This window comes from Accipiter gentilis, chromosome 9 (assembly GCF_929443795.1).
Source record: "Accipiter gentilis chromosome 9, bAccGen1.1, whole genome shotgun sequence".
In the NCBI taxonomy this organism is placed as follows: Eukaryota; Metazoa; Chordata; class Aves; order Accipitriformes; family Accipitridae; genus Astur; species Astur gentilis.
In genome coordinates this window covers 41,668,659-41,686,880 of record NC_064888.1, presented here as the reverse complement: position 1 = coordinate 41,686,880, position 18,222 = coordinate 41,668,659, and the positions used below count along the sequence as shown (strand labels likewise).

The following is an 18,222-nucleotide window of genomic DNA, read 5'->3' as shown; positions in this document are numbered from 1 at the left end:
AAGGAACTACTTGACACCAAAACAGTGGTTGTGCCCTTGAAGGCCAATAGCTTTGCTAGGGAATAGTTACTAAAACCAGGATGGGATTGGGCTACTGGCAATCAGTGCTAAGATGGAGTGGAAGGTTCACTGACTGCTAAATAAGGACGAACTCAAAATTTATTAAATTTAAAATTTTCACGTGTTTTAACTGTAAGTAGGTGAACTGTAATCACCTGTCATTGCTTCTACCTTATTTCTATCAAATACAACAAAAATCTGAGAAGCACAAGCCTTATGAAAAGATAAAGTGCAGATGCATGTATCCTCAGCTGGATACATTAAAAGTCTTGTTGGAGGAAAAGTGAACAGGTACAAGGTATTAGATGTGTCATTCCCTTTAGACAATTACTTTTATCAGATTAAAGACAAATACAAAATCGAAAAGGGTTCAGATTTATTTGTAATTAGTTAATCTCTAGTAGCCATCTGTGGTTTCTAGAGTAACCCATGAGTGATGCATTTTGGCATAGGTCTACAACTATCAAAAGATGAGGATGTGAAGACATAAAGTAAACCTGTACACACAGATCATCACAAATTATTCATTTATGCCTAGGAAGAGGGAGATATGCACTGCTTTGCACTCCATTTTTAATGCTTGTGCTAGGCTCACTCCCCTTTTTTCTTCTGAAAACAAGCTTTTAGCAAATCCTTAAAGCCCATACAAGTTGGGGGGGGTTTAATTAATTTAAGAATTTTTGGTATGGATGCATGGAAAACTAAACTGCATTTGAAATGCAGGAGAAAATATGTATTGTCTCATGGGAACACAGCACTACTCTTTGCATGCTTGCTTCTCTTTCTGCAATTCCCTCAAAAAAAAAAAAGTTAAGAAAGGTAACTTTTAAATTTAACTCAAACTTCATTTATTGAGACAGAAAGTTCAAGGGCAAAGGACACGCAGAATGGGCAAAGACTGGACAAAAGACAGAAGTAAGGTATGTCTAAATAACACAGCAGCCTTGCACAGTTTATTAGAGTGCGGAAAGGAGGAGAGAGTGAAGAGAGAAAAAGCGTGGGTAGCCATGAACTAAACAGAAGGCAGCTGCAGACACATGCTGGAAGAGAAGGGAGTTAAGATTTAGAACAGATTGGCTTTCAGTTCTGTTGGCAACTCAGTTAGGAAAACCCTTCTAAACTATTTAGGGTTATGTCTTGATTCTAGTTAAGAATTATCTTTTTTAGCAGCTCCTTAAACTGTTTGTAAATAGTTGGAAAAAATGAACAGAAGTTTTCACAGGTTCATGTGAACACTCTGAGAAATCAGTCTTAGACTTTAAATGTGTTTACTTATTCATAAGGTTACATTCATTTATATTTGAAGACTCTAGTATGACTTCACAGAGAAGTTCAAGTAACTCAAAAGCTGTGATGTACAGGCTGCCCCAGTCGGGACAGGGGAGAATTCTCAACGTTAAAAATCCTAGAATACCTTGTGTGATTTGGGTTTTATTTTCTTGTTTAATCCATTTTAAGATGATTGCAATAGATTTAAAAAAAAAATAAATATCTAGGTGAAATGCATGCCAAATGATTAAGCTAAGGCTTCAAAGAGGCTGCAGGTCTAAAAGCTTGAAAAAGCAGAAGCAATATATACCTCAGATAGTTCTTGCTCATTTAATTTGTGCATACCAAAGACATTAGTTTTTATCTCTTATTTTACCAGCTAGAACTCCCTGATATTTTACCCACTTTTAATTATCCAGAATTTTAACTCTCTAGCAAGAAGTGGCTGTTAAAAATCTGCCAAATTGCAGAATCAAACACAAAATGTCATCATCACCCTCAAGTGCAGCCACCACGGGGTGGGAGAATCCACAGTCCCCTCGGGAAAATGTATGAAAACAGCAAAGAGCAAAACACTTCTGAAGCAAGGAGGACAGAGTTTTAGCAACGAATATGCACTGGTACAAGATCATGTCCCAAAACACAACAAATCCGAGTCCAGGCTCAAGTTCTCAAGCTCTCTTTGCTTTCAACAGTGCATGAAAAATACAGGTGATGTTGCAGGCAGCCAAACACAAACCATAGTTCTCAGAGACTGAGACAGCACCTTTGAAACTCAAATCAGAGCAAAATAAAAGTCAGTATATGCTGCAGAGAACAGCTGTAATATGCCCATTCCTATTTCTAACTCTAGTAGAGCAAGCAGACAGGTTCTTCTATCAAAATACTTCCAAATGGTCAGTGAGTCTACTTCCATGTAGATAATGCTGCAAGAACAATTTAAGTGTCACATAAATCAGTATAGCTTTTTTTTTTTTTTCAGAAGAAAAAATAATCAGTCACTCATTCAAAACCAGATGGATATTCTCTGAAATGCAGGAAAAATCCAGAAGCAGCATCATATTATCCAGGCACTGACAAAAGGTTGGGAAAGCTTATCCACACAGTACTCAGTCGTGAGGGGTCTCTTATCACAGCGTAGGTGACAAGCATTCTCACTAGTGGGATCACAGACAGGTAGAGAAAATATCAGAATTAATATAACTGATGGTTTTAGCTAAAAAGATGCCAGGAACTCGACCTCCATGTATTGCTAGAAGATGACCAATGGTCCCGCAAAACCAGTTTATCTTGTACAACACGCCCAAAAGGAAAAGATTTAAAAGGCCAGTATTTAGAATGAATTAAATAATTGATTTTCAGGGCAATCGGAGATAAAACAATGGTTTTTATGTTGTGCTTAAGCCTGTGAGCTTCAACTGCAAGAGAGAGTCTATTGCAGAACATCTTACGTGAGCAGAGTACGGAGGGATGTGGCCTCTGAAAACTCTCACGCTGGGTAAGGGCAGCTGGGAGTCACTCAGTGCATCTCCCAGAACAGGTCCAAGAAGGCCACAGCAGGAAAGAGGTTAATGTCCAAGGGTGACCTCTCCAAGTTAATAGCTTCTTATTTAAAAAACAACAAAACAAAACATAGGAACTTCTCTTCTGGGGCTCTGAAACCCTGCTGACCCTGTCCCTGTGTACTGTGAGCTTGACTTTGTATTGACCAGACAGGAAAAACTTTACTGATTTATAAAATTTAAAATATTTTAAAAGCAAGGGAAGATTTCTGAATTAGGAAAAGGCAGAATACTAGTTTTACTACTACTTTTTTTTTTTTTTTTTTTAATCAGCAGATGTAGTACAGAAAGAGAAAAGACAAGTTTAAAAGACTGATAAAAAACCCCGCAATCTGAAAAATATGATTTGAAAAAACAGAGGAAAAGCCCAATGTATACATTTAAAAAAAAAAAAAAAGTTGCTGTAATCAAAACATACAATTAAAAAAAAAACCAAAACCAAAAAGTGAAAACCTGGCATACGACAAATATATTCTAGTTATCATGTATCAAGTCAAGTCATACACAAGCTACCTCTTAGCATTAATGTAAATACTGTTCTCTCTCTGCTTTCAAGGACAGGAGTAGATTTTGCCTTCAGCTTAGATTAGGGATATATTTTATTCTCCTGATAGTTTGTAAAAACCAACAGCATTTTGATCTGGATAGAGCATTTGGGCACTAGATTAGTGGGGTGTACTACACATCACTGCAATAAACCTACAGCTTTACTTTCCTAATCACAGTGTTTAGCAAAACTCAGGTGCAAGACTACAACATCCCAAGTTACTAATGCATTTGTTTACCCCCAGCCACTAAGGCTACCATTAAGGTATTCACTTTGCTAATTCAGCCAAAGACAAGTCAAAAATCCTTTATGCAAGACTAGATTTTCTTTTTTCCCCTCTCTTTTTCTCTTATTTCTTCATTTTAATTTATTTTTTTAAAGCACGCAGTCTACTCTCTCCTGAAGGAAAACTGCCATAAAAACAACCAGACTGGAGAGAAAGCAAGCCAGTTCCTTAGCTAATGGTGGGAAGAAGAGGCGAGTCTTACCTGCAGTGCACGGTAATCGGGTGATTGCCTGTTTGCTGCTGCTGCTTTTGGACAGCCGCAATCAGGTCGATCATCCCTTTTCCTTCTGCAGGAATCCCAATTTCTGGCCACCCGTGGAAATGGAACTGCCGAACAAGCCTGCTTTGCTTCTCCTGGTTACCCTGCGTGCAGGAAAAAACACCAGATTTATCCAGCTGTTACTTCAAAATGGAAACACGCTTCATAGCTTAAACGTTAGTAGTGTTAAATTTTGCAGCGCTGTAGTAGAGGGGACTATCTGCAGCCTGGTCCGTAACATACTGGTCCTGCAGACCTGGCAGTTCTGCTTCTAAATTCCCCATCCGCTATGCTGATAATTCACCCCTATAATATTCCTTTTGCTTTGCACAGCGGTTTCATCTGGGTATTGCTAAGGACACACTTAAAGATTATTCATCCTGAGTGCCAATGGTTGAAAGCTTTCATTGTGCACAGGCCAAATGCAAAGTGCCAGTAAAACAACCCAATTCATGAAACGCACTCATCTTTGCACAACACTACCTGCTACTTTGAAACTGAATGATTGTTTGCCTTGTCTTTATCCTTGCTGATTAAAAGCACACTGAAAGTTCAAATAGGTATTAATACCATGCTAACGCAGTAAGCTCCAGACAGGTTTGGATGCGCAAAGGCTCTTCATTTTAACTATTGTGAAATTTGTGCTTGCTGCTTCCCATGACTGCATTATAATAGCGTGTGGATGCAACATTAATATTCTGGCAATTTTACTACATGTCATTAACTCTTGCAAGTCACAGAGAGTTGAAAACACAAGGTCTCTGCTGATGCCAGGTGCTTTCAACGTGTCCACCATAGAGGACATCTGGTGAATGAGTTTGATGGGGAGTCTCAGGACACTGCTTTGTACTGGAAGCCTGGAAGATGTCACCATTATGAGGAAAAAGGCTTGGTCAGCCCTCCTTCCTCCCAGCTCTGCAAGAGATCTTTTAATGTCATATTGCTTCAAATATCATTGATATAGTCTAGCGGGACTCGGGCACAATACAAAAGTTTCTCAGATTTCTTAGATCTGCAGCAGCAAACACTTCTAACGATGCTGGATTGTAGTGCAAAAATGTTGCTGCTTGGATATTACCTAAAATGCTGTTACTTGAGTTTGAAATACTTTGTAATGTGACCTAAGTCAACATATTGACAAGGACTCTCTGCTTTGTGAAGCACGGTGTGTATTCACACCTAATCCGCCACCCTCCTTCATAAGGAAATACAGAGTACTTTTAAATTTAAGTCCTTTTGCTTTGCATGTGCCTAAATTATATGCAGTGCAGTTAGTAGTTAAATGAATGATATTCTCAACTGCAAGTAAATTTTTTTCTCTTTTTTTTCCCCCCTCCAAAAACAGCAATGCAAATCAGGTCCTAAAGAAATGATGCAGTGAGTGAGGAGATGCACGCCCAAAAGATCAAAACCAGGTTTTGAGTAGATCGTGCCTGTAGCAGAGAAACATAAAGGAAGAGCTGGTAGGCAGAAGCAAGTACATGTGCTGTAAAATGCTTCATAGGATTTAAAAATCTTGAATCAATTTTTCTTTTATAGATATGTGGGAGATGGTAGAAAATAAAAGAATAACAGCAACAACAAAACATAAAAAAACCCAAAACCCACATCCAACTTCAATCAACGACATGTTTCACTGACCAGAATTTTCATGGGACTTTAGGCAAAAGTGCTTCATATAAGCTCCCTCTTGACTGATACAATGTTGGATGTTGATTAACCACATTTCTCTTTAGATAGAAATTCCAGCATTTAAGTTACATAATCATACTTGCAAATGCCTTCAAATGCAAAAAAAAAAAAACCCCAAACCCTCACGTAATTTAAAACCAGTACCTGATTGTATGTAACTATGAAGTCCCTTACACTTATGGCATCTAACAGACTGTCATTCTTTATTTCTACAGTTATCTCTCCATGAGTTACAGAGCCCTCTGATGGCCAGTACTGGCAGCACTTTTCCTGCAAAATTGAAAGAGAACTGTAAACATTCCTGGATATTTTTTCCAGTTACCTACACTGTCATGAATCTCTGATACAGGAGGTGACATACAGCATAATAAACGCGTTCTAAACACTTTGTAATGAAAAGGCTACTAACCAAGAAAACAGTAATAAAACATTTCTATAATATAAACTGTTAAGATGAAAAGGTCTTAGGAGTCATAAGTGGCAAATACTGCCTTTAAAACAGATTAGAATAAAAGAAGTAACTCCTGAAAGCAAGGCAATGTTGCCTCCCAACGCCACTAACAAAACACATTTCACAGCACTACAACACCTTGGTTGCAGCGTTGAACCCTGAATCTTCGAACTGCAGCACAAGGACGTATACAGGACTTAATTAATTAACGATGTACTAGGGGAGGTTCAGAATAAGCCACTGGAGCTTATACTGGCAGAACAGGGAGGGAAGTTTGCACACAAGCTGTGTCCATCTGTTCCCAAATCCCAAACTACTGTTCCGTGTCAGGCATCCCTATAAATTCTGTGCTTTTAATGTGAACTGGGCCCTTTCACAAACCGTAATTTTCAGTAGTTTCGGTGGGTTTTCTGACAAATCAAGCAAAAGCAGCAACATCGGCCCACACCAAATAGTGAAACAAGAGCTCCTTTTAGGAAAGGTAAAAAATCTCGTATCGCTAGAATTTGTAGGCAGCAAATAGTTTCTCTAATATTAATGCCCATATTTTACAAGCATTAACAGCAACTGCTTTGCTCCGGAGCTGGCAGCCGTGGGACACGTACCTGCTCCCTCTCTTGAACTTCTGTGAGCATAACGATGGTGTGGCACTTCCATTCCCACACCATCCGCCAGAAATCCTCCACCGTGTGCGGAAGCGGTCCCTGGGTGGCAATGAAGTAATCCTTCTGGCGATAGCCCTGCAGAGAAAGAGCAGGATCCGCTTATATGTCGTGACACGCGAGCACAAGTGACGGAAGGGGATGGCAGGAGAGGAGATCGCCACTTCAACGGGTGCTTCCCATCAGCCCCGCTGCTCGATAATGAGATGGGTACTGCAAACCTGCTGACGCTGAGCCCACCCCATTCCTGCTCGTTGCCGGAAACGCAGGAAAAAATCCCCCAAATTCACAATCCTGAGTTGTATTTTATGACTCTACAGTCATGGCTGAAGGGGTGAAATTCTGCGGTAAAAAAAAAGGTAACTGAAAGGATTTCACAAGGAGATTATAACAACTGCAGCAATTAGCTTTACTACAGAATTAACATTTAACTCAATTTTTGTGCTACAGTTCTATTTACATACTGATGTGATCATCACAGCTGTAGTATCCACAATCCTCAGTCACTAATGGGGTTTTACTGCTTAAGGATATCATTAATTCTCATATTTAAATAAAAACAAGACACAGTGGAAGGTGTTGCCCAGGTTCCAACAGGAAGCTGGGAAGAAAGTTAGGAATTAATGCAGGTCTGCCCAGGTAAACCCTGGCTCCCAAACACTCTGACAGCCTTTCCCCATGCTAAATACGGACTTTTCTTTTCCCTTTCCTCAGACAAGCACATGTTTACATCAGTTTTAACCTGAACGCAGATAATGGAACTGTCGGATGTTAGTTGTATAGCTAATTTGTTTTGCTGCCTGTTCATTAGGGTTTAATAAAAGCCTTAGTCTATAAATCTAACGACAAGAAGAATATTTAAATTACAGGACCATGTAAACTGAAATTGAAAAGAGCAGATAAGAAATGCATTTGGAAACTCTCATAAGCCAAACGCAGACAAAAAAGCTAAAGTTTTTCATAAGCCAAGTTGATTGTGTTTCTGTCTAAAAAGACTTATCAGCAACAGCAAAATATCTGACTTGCAATATAAATACATTGAAAGTTTTCATACATACATCTATGAAGGAAGCATTGATGTAGTCTGTATACTCTTGCCCTCTTTTCATCGACAGAATCACTCTATTAAAATCATCTGGAAAAAAAGAAAAAAAAGTCTAGTCTTACTTTTGCTAACTGTATGTTGACTGCTCTGCTATTACATTTGTGAAAGAACAAAACCAACAAAATCTTTTCTCTGAAAGTCAAAATGCGTCTCAGCCAGGATTTAGTAAGTGTGTGGAGGAGGGCACAAGTTTTTCTCTGTTGTTTTTCCTTTCACACAGGATACAGCCAGCAAGGTCTGAAACTTTCATTTTCAGGTGCAGACACAACAGTGCTGCTCCAGACCGTGCAAGGAATCACTCAGAAAATACATTGGTTTAAAAGGTGAGACTGCTGAATTGTTTACTTCAGTCTTGAAAAATACCTGATCATAATATATTTTACACCGATCAAGTAAAAAACAATTCATTAAATTCTTTGCAGACACTTTATAAGGGCATTACATTTAAAAGGAGAGGATAGTGCTCTCTGTATCAGTAAGGTCTCTAGAAACTGCAGAGCAGACATGCCTGCAGAGGACAACAAAACCAAGGGGATGGCTAATGGAAACACCCCAAAAAACATGTTCTACCTGAAAATGAAGCAAAACTACCACTGTGGACAATACAACAGGTTTTGAAAGAATTTGAATTTCACAGGCAGAGGAGTTAAAACTTTTTGTCTTTAAGGCATAGGCAGTAATTATTTTCAGAATTCCAGTTTCCAAATCCGGGCAGGACCTCCACCCTTGAGTGATCCCAACAGAGCTGTATTCTGAGATGAGCTGAGTTGTTGACAACATATACAGTGTGCGTACTCACAACAAGACTTAGGATAACTGGGTATTCATAGCACTTGTTTCTATATATAAAAAGTTGATGTCTTACATGGGATAATCTGGATGACTCTAGCTTTCTTCATATTTGCTGGAAGATTGCCAGTTCTCATGTTTTCTTTCATTATTCGAACATTTGTCAACTTCTGTAATAAAACACACAAACGAGGATGAGAACCCATTGGAACAGAAGTTGTTCTCGCTCACCAAATCCTGTACTCAGAGGGTTCCTAAGTGTCTTTATCAGGTACAAAACACTAACACAGTCAAAGTGAGACTGACTTTTCACAAAAGCCACTTCATTGTCCTGTCTACAAAAATGAATTAAGAATAATAGTCATGTATTTTTTTTTCATACTGATAAATATTTCAGAATCTGAACATACTCCCAAGGCATATCAATAAAGTTTAAGGGCTGTAAAATGAGAGCAGATTTTAACATTTTGGGTCTGTGTGGTGGTTTGTTTTTTTTCTTAAGACACTTTTGGACCGTCTGAACATGGCTTCAGAAGCACAGAGTACCCATTCCCTTTGAAAAAGTGTAAGTTTCTTAAATTTGACATTTGGAAATTTAGTTCCATAAAATAAGCCACTTTTGAAAATACCTTTTAATAAAAAGGTCTGCGTACCATTTTATTGAATTAGTTTTATTTTTTTCTTGCCAGCATTTCCATACGCAGAGGCAGACTGACTGGCAGACCGACCACCGTTGGTCTCCCGCAGCGGCAGCCCCCGAGCAGGAGCTTTCCCAACAGGCACTCCAGCCAGCCAGGCCCTGCAGGAACAGGCTCTTCATTTCCACATTGTTCTCAAGTACTGAAAAACCCCTCTTTTATTGACTTCACTTCCTTTATGGTCAAAACGTGAACTGATTTCATATTCTTATTAATTTCATTCATGTTACTATTATTACAACCCTGTTCAGAGTATTAAAACTCTGGTCCTTTAGTCCTGGACTGCGCTCTCCCTGCGGCACAGCACCGTTTCTGGCACAACAAGGGTGCACGAGTTTATGGACTGCTGTGCACCAAATCCTGCAACATGGCTCTATACATCTTCAATACTTTGCTACTGAAGGGACCGATATTCCTTATTATTTATTCAGTTTGTGCTGACAGCATTCCCAGGACACAGAAGACAAAGGATGCTCTTGCCCCAACAATTTTTTTATAGTATAGATTACACACCCGCAAGGTAACACAACAATAATAAGCTGCTTCTGCTGGGGTGGGACTTACCGGGAGACAATCATAGTTACACAGTCGCATTTCAGCAACTATTTAATATCAATTCAATTTAAAATAAAATTAATTTAATTTTCAAACTGCCAAGCACATTTTCAGGCATGTATTTGCCAGATACTGAGTTTCAGAAGCACATCTCGATTCTAGTAAAATCTCTAATACTGGCAACAAACTATTAGAAAACAGAACAACCCTACCCTCTGAGAAATCACTTTTCAGCTACTCTGTAATACTGAGTTCATAGACTTTATGTCAAGGCTCTCATACTGGTTACAACATAGCTCTACTTTTTTTTTTGGCGTAGGTGGGCTCAGTGCTCCTGGGCCATCTAAGTGCCTTTCAGAATACACAGCACAACTAAACGTTGCTCTCGGCACTTTGATGCAGCCTTGCTGGCACAGTGGACAGCAAAAACAAACTTAGGAATTCTGGAAAGAGTAGAGTATTTGATGCTTTCATTTGCTTCCTTCCCTCAGACAGACCAATACTTTCAATTTTTTAACTTGTTGCTATATCATCACACTTATTTTTACATAATTTTGTTTTCCCAGTTCCCAATTTCTGATCAAATTAATCCTTTAAAGGAAAGGGAGAACTCCAGTTAACACCTGTATGTCATTTAATGCTTCAGACCTATATATAGAATAAATATTTTAGCATAGCAAAAGTTACACAAAAGTTCTAACTATTTCCTCCGGACAATAAAATCTATTTTAAACAATGATCACAAACAGCCAGTGTGGTTGCTTTCTGCATTTGGGGTTTCTCCACTAAACAGAAATGCTTTTTTTTTTTCTTTTTTCTTTTTTTTCTTTTCCTTCCTGACAGGTCTGGATATTGAGCACGAGATGTGTAAATTCTCTGCAATTCTTTCTGCTGTCAGTCATCACTGAGTTAACAATCCCACTGAGATGCAAATTAGATGCACTTAATCCAGCTCCCTCTTCCAGCATTATCTGATCTGGCATCTAGCACCAGACCAAAAGAGTAATTCCATTTTTCTTTTATAAACAAACAGAAAGCATATAGGAAAAGGGCCGTACAAGGACGTAGCTTTGAATGAGCATTTGCAGAACAGGATGTTAAGCAAGGCCCCATTCACTGACTCCGCAGGATTCATTCACAGCAAGCACAAAATAAAACAAGTAGTTCCGTTCTGATGGACCTTTTCTTTTAAGGTTACACTTGTCCTACTTTTGAAGTATCTTTTTGGCTTAAATGTTTCCACACTTAGAAATCCTTTGGCAAAGGACTTTCATACTTACTTTAAATTCTTCTTCTAGCCCTATTTTGACGAGGTTTGGCGCCGCATTGTGTGATGTTTGTAGATGTTTTTCTAAGGATGACACATCTAGCTCCGTGTCACCGTAGAGGTAGTATTCAAGTAAGGCTTGATAAATGAAGGAGTATTGCATCTGGAATGAACAAAGAGGCAGATAAGCATACTGCAAAGCAAGGAAGGGAAACTATGAATTCTGGCACTTTCATCTATCTCATTTGGTCTACAATCTACTAATTATCAAAACATACCTTAAGCTAAAACAGAGTTTTCCTGTTACATTGCTCACATTCTCTAAACTTCCACTCTCATGTGCGTGGGGAAACCTGGACATGATATTTAAAGATAACACACCTTACAGCGGTCTTCACAGCCCTAACATGCCTCCATCGTATTCCCCAATGCCATCCTTCTACTGGGCTTTGTTCGTTTTCCAATTATCCAGGTGGGCAACAGAATGGGACATACTGGGATGCATATCAGGGTAGAAGCACAGAAGCATATTCTTCTTCGACTGTGAAAAGTTGTAGTTTCAACTGATTAAAGTCCACTTACGTCAGTCTGAACCATCTGCGGACGCTGATTACGGATTCTTGAAACAAATTCAAAAACATCAACTTTCTGTTCCGCATGCATCATGTCTATTATGGCATCTATAACAATAAATGTCCCTGTGCGACCCACGCCAGCGCTTGAAAAGGAAACAAAAACAAACAAACAAAAAAGATCAGCTGAATTACAGGAATTGCTACAGCAGCAATGACATGGGTAGAACTTATGCCATTTATACTAAACTGAAACATAAAATTTCATTTTTTATTTTAACAGTGATAGCAAAAAAAAAAAGTTGTGTGAGTTTTTAACATAAAAAGTCACCTCTTAACAACTCATAAATGATGACATCAGCATTATATTAGAAAAGGCGGTTGGAAAAGAATTGTGCTTGACCAGCTATAATAATTCAGTCTAAGATGAAATTTTAAATAGTTTTCTTAATTTTTAGCTCTTTTCTGCATGGTTGCTGTTGCATGCTACTTAGATAACAGTTACTTGTTACAAGTTCTACACTTCCTAACCCTGCCATCCCAAACTATTTTTTTTTCTTTTTTAATAGCCTTCAAGAGCCACAAGAGGGAGCACGATCATTATAAATTACGCTACTCCCGCGACTTTGAGCTCTTCCTTTCAGAGGAAAAGGGCATGGCATCCTGTGCTAGGCATTAATAGCTCTCCTTTAACCTTCTGTTAGCTTGCTTTGTACAGCAACCGCTGTAATGTCCACAAACACCTTCCGAAACACGACAAAAATCTCTCCCCCCACCCCCCACCTCAGTGTGCTCAAAGATACAGATCAATTTTCAGGAAGGAAACATGAGGATTTAAGTACCACCAGAAAAAAATGATTGCATGAGTAATAGGACTTAGCTCATATGTACACACACACACTTTTACCAGCGAACGCCACGTGTTTGAAAGCAAAGCCCCCGAGCCCTCCTATTCCAGAGGTCTGGAGGGACGACGGAGACGAGCAGACCCACGAGTACAGTCCTCCACCAAAACATCACGCAACTTCTTCGCGGTGAACGAGCCCACTATCACCTTCTGCCTCCAAATCCCTTTGCGTTTCACCATCGGTTTGGCAGGCTCCCCTCTTTCCTCGCCCAGCCACGTCCCGCTCCAACGCTCCCAGCCGCCGGTCCCCTTGGCCATTGACCATGGGCCACGGCAGCTTCCAGCCCACGCTGGCCATGGCTCCCTGCCCTCTCGCTTCCTTTCATTCATGTTTGACCTCTGCCACTGCAGACGAGTCCACCTCAAGTCCTACCGTCTCGACTCTCAGTTGACAGAGATTTTCCTCATCCTGACAACCTCCTGGAAACCACCTCTGACCATGGGTCACTCATCGCCACTTCACACTTGTCCTTCATTCCTCAGTCCTGTGAGATTTCACTCACGGAGCCCCACGCTCATCTTCCTCACTTCCCTTTCCTTTACAGATACGATCCCTTTTTATCCGCCTGTGTTCCCTTCCCGTGCTTCTGCCCCAAGGTTACCTGACTTCAGACCACTGCTTAATTCAATCCTTCCGTGTTCCTGCTAAAGCTGGTAATTTCACCAGCCTTGACATTTGCCTGGGAAGTTCCCTGATTTTACCCATCCTTAACCTACTCTAGGGTATCGCTTACTCAGCTACTCCTCAACGTAGCTCTCTGCTCACTGGAAAAATGTATTTCTAAAAACTTCTGTAAAAAAAGAACTGGCAGAAAATCCTGCTTTGCCCCCACCCGTTTTATTTGCTCCTCTTTACCTCCAAATGCTAAAGTAGTGTTTATTAATTTCTGAAAGATTCTGACTGAGCAGTTGTCATCAGAATGAACGGGTGGTATTTTTATGAAAGCTCACTAAAAATGGATGGTTACTCAGTATCGATGGGTTTCCCTTTCCTTTTTTCAACAATTCAATAGTGTCATATCCTGAACTGTAACGGAAATTGTTACCTCTCGCATTCTTTATTTCTAATGCAGGCTGAAGTACTGCACTAGCCCCCAGCAATGACACGTAACAGTGTTACTGCATTCTGTTGGACCATTGTATTTAAATCCCTGCAGATTTTTATTAAGATATTTTATATTTTCCTTTATTTTGTCTCTATTTCTGCTGATTAAACTAAGTACAGAATTTCCTGCTGGTGCAAAATAAAGGTCAAGCCTGGTATGAGTCTCCACAGAACATCATGGCAAAAGGCTATAAAAATATTGTGGGTTTCTCAAAGGCAAGACTATGTGAGACTATTAAAATCTTCTTTTTCCATTTAATGCTTTTCTTTAAGCCTCTTATGTATGACACCTGGGAGAGAAGATGAATCCTAGCAAGGCAAGGTCTGGATGGAAACGAAGAAACAAAAAGGCTGGCTTGGTCGGGACAAACACACTCTTTTTCAATAGTACACACTTCAAGGACTCTTAAGAGAGTATTTCTAGATGTCTGATATGAGCAAGAGAAAAAGAAACAAATACATGAATCTACAACCATTTCCTTAAAAACAAGACCCGTAAAGACAAAGCTGCTGTTCTTTTCATTTTATTCTAACCTCACTACGATAATTGCTCCTGAAAAGACAATTCTTGCTCAGTTGTGAGCTTACAGTTGCTATAGAGATTGCAATTACTCTCTTAAAACTGATTTGGAGTTTGTTTGTGGTTTCATTAACATAAGAATTCAAAAAGTTTAGCACAAGCTTTTAATAGCAGGACGTTCATGTGTATGTGACCGAAAGAGTGGGAATATGTTCTGTATTGGTATGTAGTACATTTCTAAAATTGCAGCATTTAAGTCTCTTAAATGCAAGTCTTTATTCAAAACTTTCCAGGCATTTAATGGATAATTTACATAGTAAACTGCAATTTCATTGTGGGAGAAGTGGGGGATGAATTCTCAGAGGAGGACTTAGTGGCAAAGGTCACAGATTTGTATTACAAGTCTTTTTCTGACAGAGAACGTATTTTTACCAAACACTGGATATCACTAATGGATAAAAAAAAAACCACAAAACAAAACAACAACTTCTGTTTGAGTATTGAAGTTACAGCAAAGAGAGATCTTTTGAAATTGTTTTTACCCTGGGCTCTCAAAAAGCTTAGCATATTATTGCCCTTTATACATATAAATATGTAAGTAAATATATACACACATACACAGACACACAAATTTCGCAGCCTATGAACAGAGGATTAAAATTTAACCTGATATTCCACATGTAATACCAGGCCAAGCTAAGAGAACGGCTGGAAGAGCACATACGTACCTACAGTGAACCACGATTGGTCCAGCATGGGCAGGATTCAACGTTTTGACTTTTTTCAGGAATTTCAGCATCCCAATAGGTGTGAAAGGCACCCCAAAATCAGGCCAGCTGGTAAAGTGAAGCTGTGTAACGAGCCTCGGAGCTTTACAACCATCATGAAGCTGCAGAGAACACACAGACTCCGAGTTTGACATTTCATTTTTCATGCAAAGATTTATAAACAAACTGCTGTGGTTATTTATGACTTTAATTCCTGCAACACTTAGAGCCTAACTCAAGGATTAGAAGTTTACAGTGTATGTAAAATATAAACACAGGGTGAAATTATCATGTGTTATTAAAGTGCACCTCTGCAGTGAATACTGGAGTAATCCCAGGATAGGGTTGCAAAGAGTAAGACTCACAATTCATGTTAATAACAGTTCAAATCTTAAGTCCTTTTCCACTTAAAAAATCCTCACAACACTTCTTTAGGAGCCTCAGATGCAACTCGCAAAATTCAGTCTAAACCTTGGGGATGTGCATTGCTACGAGATGCCACTTGCCAGCTTTTGCCATGTCGCGTATGAAAAACGAAAGAAGAGCTGCACCTCTAATGGCCAACTACTGACAGGTTCATGACCTGACCTACTCTTCAAGAATAAAAGAAGGTACTACAGAAGCTATGACAGCAGAGCTCAGCATCGTTTCACCTGCATTCACTAACCACAAAGTAACCTTAAGGTTAGAAAGCGTATCTGTCTCGCAAGCTCTCTGTCTGTTAGCCAGAGTCAAGGCCATTTCTTTCAAACTGGAGAAAGCCAATTGGTTTTGTAAGGTTGCCTGGTCTCCATCAATGGATAACCAAACCCCACAAACACATACTCAGCAGAGATCCGACAAGTGAAAGGCAGACGGGTCCATCCCTAAAATTCCCAGCCCTACAGCTTATCTACAGTATGTACATCTCTGTACGGTTCCTTCTTTCCCATTCTGCTTTCCGAGCACAGTTTCCCTGAGCATTTTTATCAGCGATGCCTTATCAGCAATCACTAGTCACACCAAAGTGATCTCCATCTCCACGCTAGATCAGCAGAGACTGCTTCACAGTTCAGAATCTGTAACTAATGCTGAATGAAGCCACCCGTATCTTGAGGGGCTCTGAGGTCTCCAGGTAGTTCTATATGTGGTTTATCACCTCTCGCCAGCCCATACTGTCTTCAGTCTTCAATCTCAAGCAGGTGGTCATTGCATTACAAACACAGCAGCCCTCCCTTTAGGGGGCGAGGATCTCTAGCAATTTGCTCCCGTACAAGGCTACATGCTGTGGACAAAAGCAAAGTCATCCCCGCCATCTCTCTCGGGATCTAAAGCTTTAACTTGTGCCGGAGACCAAGGACACAACAGAAATCAAGCTGTAACGCTGGCAGACGTTGGCCAACTAATATCCACAGACTACTCCAAATACCCAAACACAAATTCACTCATTTATTTATCTATGCAATCTGCCCCCAAAACGGTCAAGACACTGCTCCTGAGCTCCCTCCCTGACAGTCACAAGGAATGACTTTCCGTGGCCCTTGGCTACAGACAAGAAGAAACCGAGCAGAACCTCTTGCAATCCATGAAAGCGTAGCGGATGTTACGTGTGCTGACCTGCAGAGCTTGCTTCCCTGCCTAGGAGAGATGCCAAACCTTTCTTGATTTGCAAATATGCTTAACTAATTTCCTGAATTTCTTTTAAGCAAATATTTGACATTGTACCAATTTGCTTGCAAAATTAAAATGAAGACAAGAGCAAGGGCACTATTGTTACTTACCGACTGAACGCAGAACTTGCGGATGGTGTAGTCCACCAGAACTATGCAATCTTCCACTGACACGCGGATATTTCCGTAAGTCCAGCACCCTTGGTCAGGCCAATACTGATAACATTTTTCCTGTACAAACATACAGTGAGTTTTATAACACTGAGTCTGCTTTCATTGGTCACTCATAAAACAATGAAGTTATTTGAAAATAGTGTACATAACTACACATAGGAGCATGCAGAGGTTCTCATCTGGCACAATACAGCTTTAACACTTTGCTAGTGCTATTGATGCTTAAATTTAAGCACAGAAGGTGAGAATAGCTTTGAAGTTGTTTTTTAACCTAGCCAGACCTAAACAGCTTTTATTTCGGTTTGGTTTTTTTGTTAGGGGGTGCCTGACTGTGGGGACTGTGATGTCTTGACTCTTTGTTTTTAAGCTTTAGGTGTAGTCAGTGAGAATTGTGAGGCAGTCCTCATTCGGAGTCATCAGGAACATCCAGATTTAAGGATTCTGGCTTCTCATACTGGGAATGGGCTCTTGTTATGGACTGCCTTTGCTGTTTGAGCTTCATCAAGCAGTACTACAACTGCAGTAAAATAAAGCAGAAGTACCACCGTGAAGAGGCAGACAAGGAATGCCCATCCTCATACCTGCGGTGAGCTGACAGTATCTGAATTATCTTTTCGTTATTGTAAAAAAAAATGCACGCAATAGGTATGAAGGCCAACTTCCACACAGAGATACGGCACATCACATCTCATAAGCACATCCTCATCTCCTTCCCAAGTCCAACTATTGCTGCTTATCCCCATATTTCCCCATTAGCAGGAGAGGTTGTCCTTGAGGGGCAAGAAGAGCCTGGCTCTCCGGCATTGGGTAGCTTCAACCTCCTCCTCCTCCTCCCTCCCACAACCACCGAGGAAACAAGTGGTTTTTTTTCCTTGGGCATAAGTTTTTGAGGACTTTATATATATTTCACATAAGGATGTAGCATGCTCAGTGTGGCAAACTGTCCCCCAGGGGAAAAGAAAATAACTAAAAAGTATCTTTTATGTTTCTGATGGTACATTTCCTTAATATTTAGTTTAGCTACTCAAGTCTGAGAAGCAGGACTGAAGTTAAATGTTTCACGCTTGTTGCATGTGTCTCAGCATTCAGCCAGTACATGTAGAAAGGCTCACACAACGGGAGGATCAAGATGCATACGAGGAGGAATGGGGGGACAGGAAGGAACAGCATCACTCTCACAAAGAAGCAGCTTTGTTTTTTAATTGTTTTGTGCATGTGCCAGAAAGAATTTTCAAACCTAATACTCGGGAAAAAAATGAAGAGAGTTTTTATCTTCATTTCTAAGCAAACCCATCCACAAGTGCAGCTTTATGCTGCGATAAAAAC

General features: G+C 40.0%; 1 protein-coding gene across 5 annotated transcripts in view; it reads right to left on the bottom strand.

Annotated features, from left to right (window-relative positions):
* The window catches only part of PTPRE (protein tyrosine phosphatase receptor type E), a 119,354-nt gene that overhangs the window by 13,411 nt on the left and 87,721 nt on the right, over positions 1 to 18,222 (bottom strand). For all 5 annotated transcript variants that reach the window (XM_049809516.1, XM_049809515.1, XM_049809518.1 and 2 more), the window contains 9 exons: positions 16,834 to 16,953; positions 15,035 to 15,195; positions 11,785 to 11,920; positions 11,216 to 11,365; positions 8,759 to 8,852; positions 7,847 to 7,923; positions 6,732 to 6,866; positions 5,820 to 5,945; positions 3,927 to 4,087 (listed from right to left, as the gene is read on the bottom strand). In XM_049809516.1, coding sequence (XP_049665473.1) covers positions 3,927 to 4,087; positions 5,820 to 5,945; positions 6,732 to 6,866; positions 7,847 to 7,923; positions 8,759 to 8,852; positions 11,216 to 11,365; positions 11,785 to 11,920; positions 15,035 to 15,195; positions 16,834 to 16,953 — 1,160 coding nt within the window. The remainder of the gene's footprint in view (positions 1 to 3,926; positions 4,088 to 5,819; positions 5,946 to 6,731; positions 6,867 to 7,846; positions 7,924 to 8,758; positions 8,853 to 11,215; positions 11,366 to 11,784; positions 11,921 to 15,034; positions 15,196 to 16,833; positions 16,954 to 18,222) is intronic.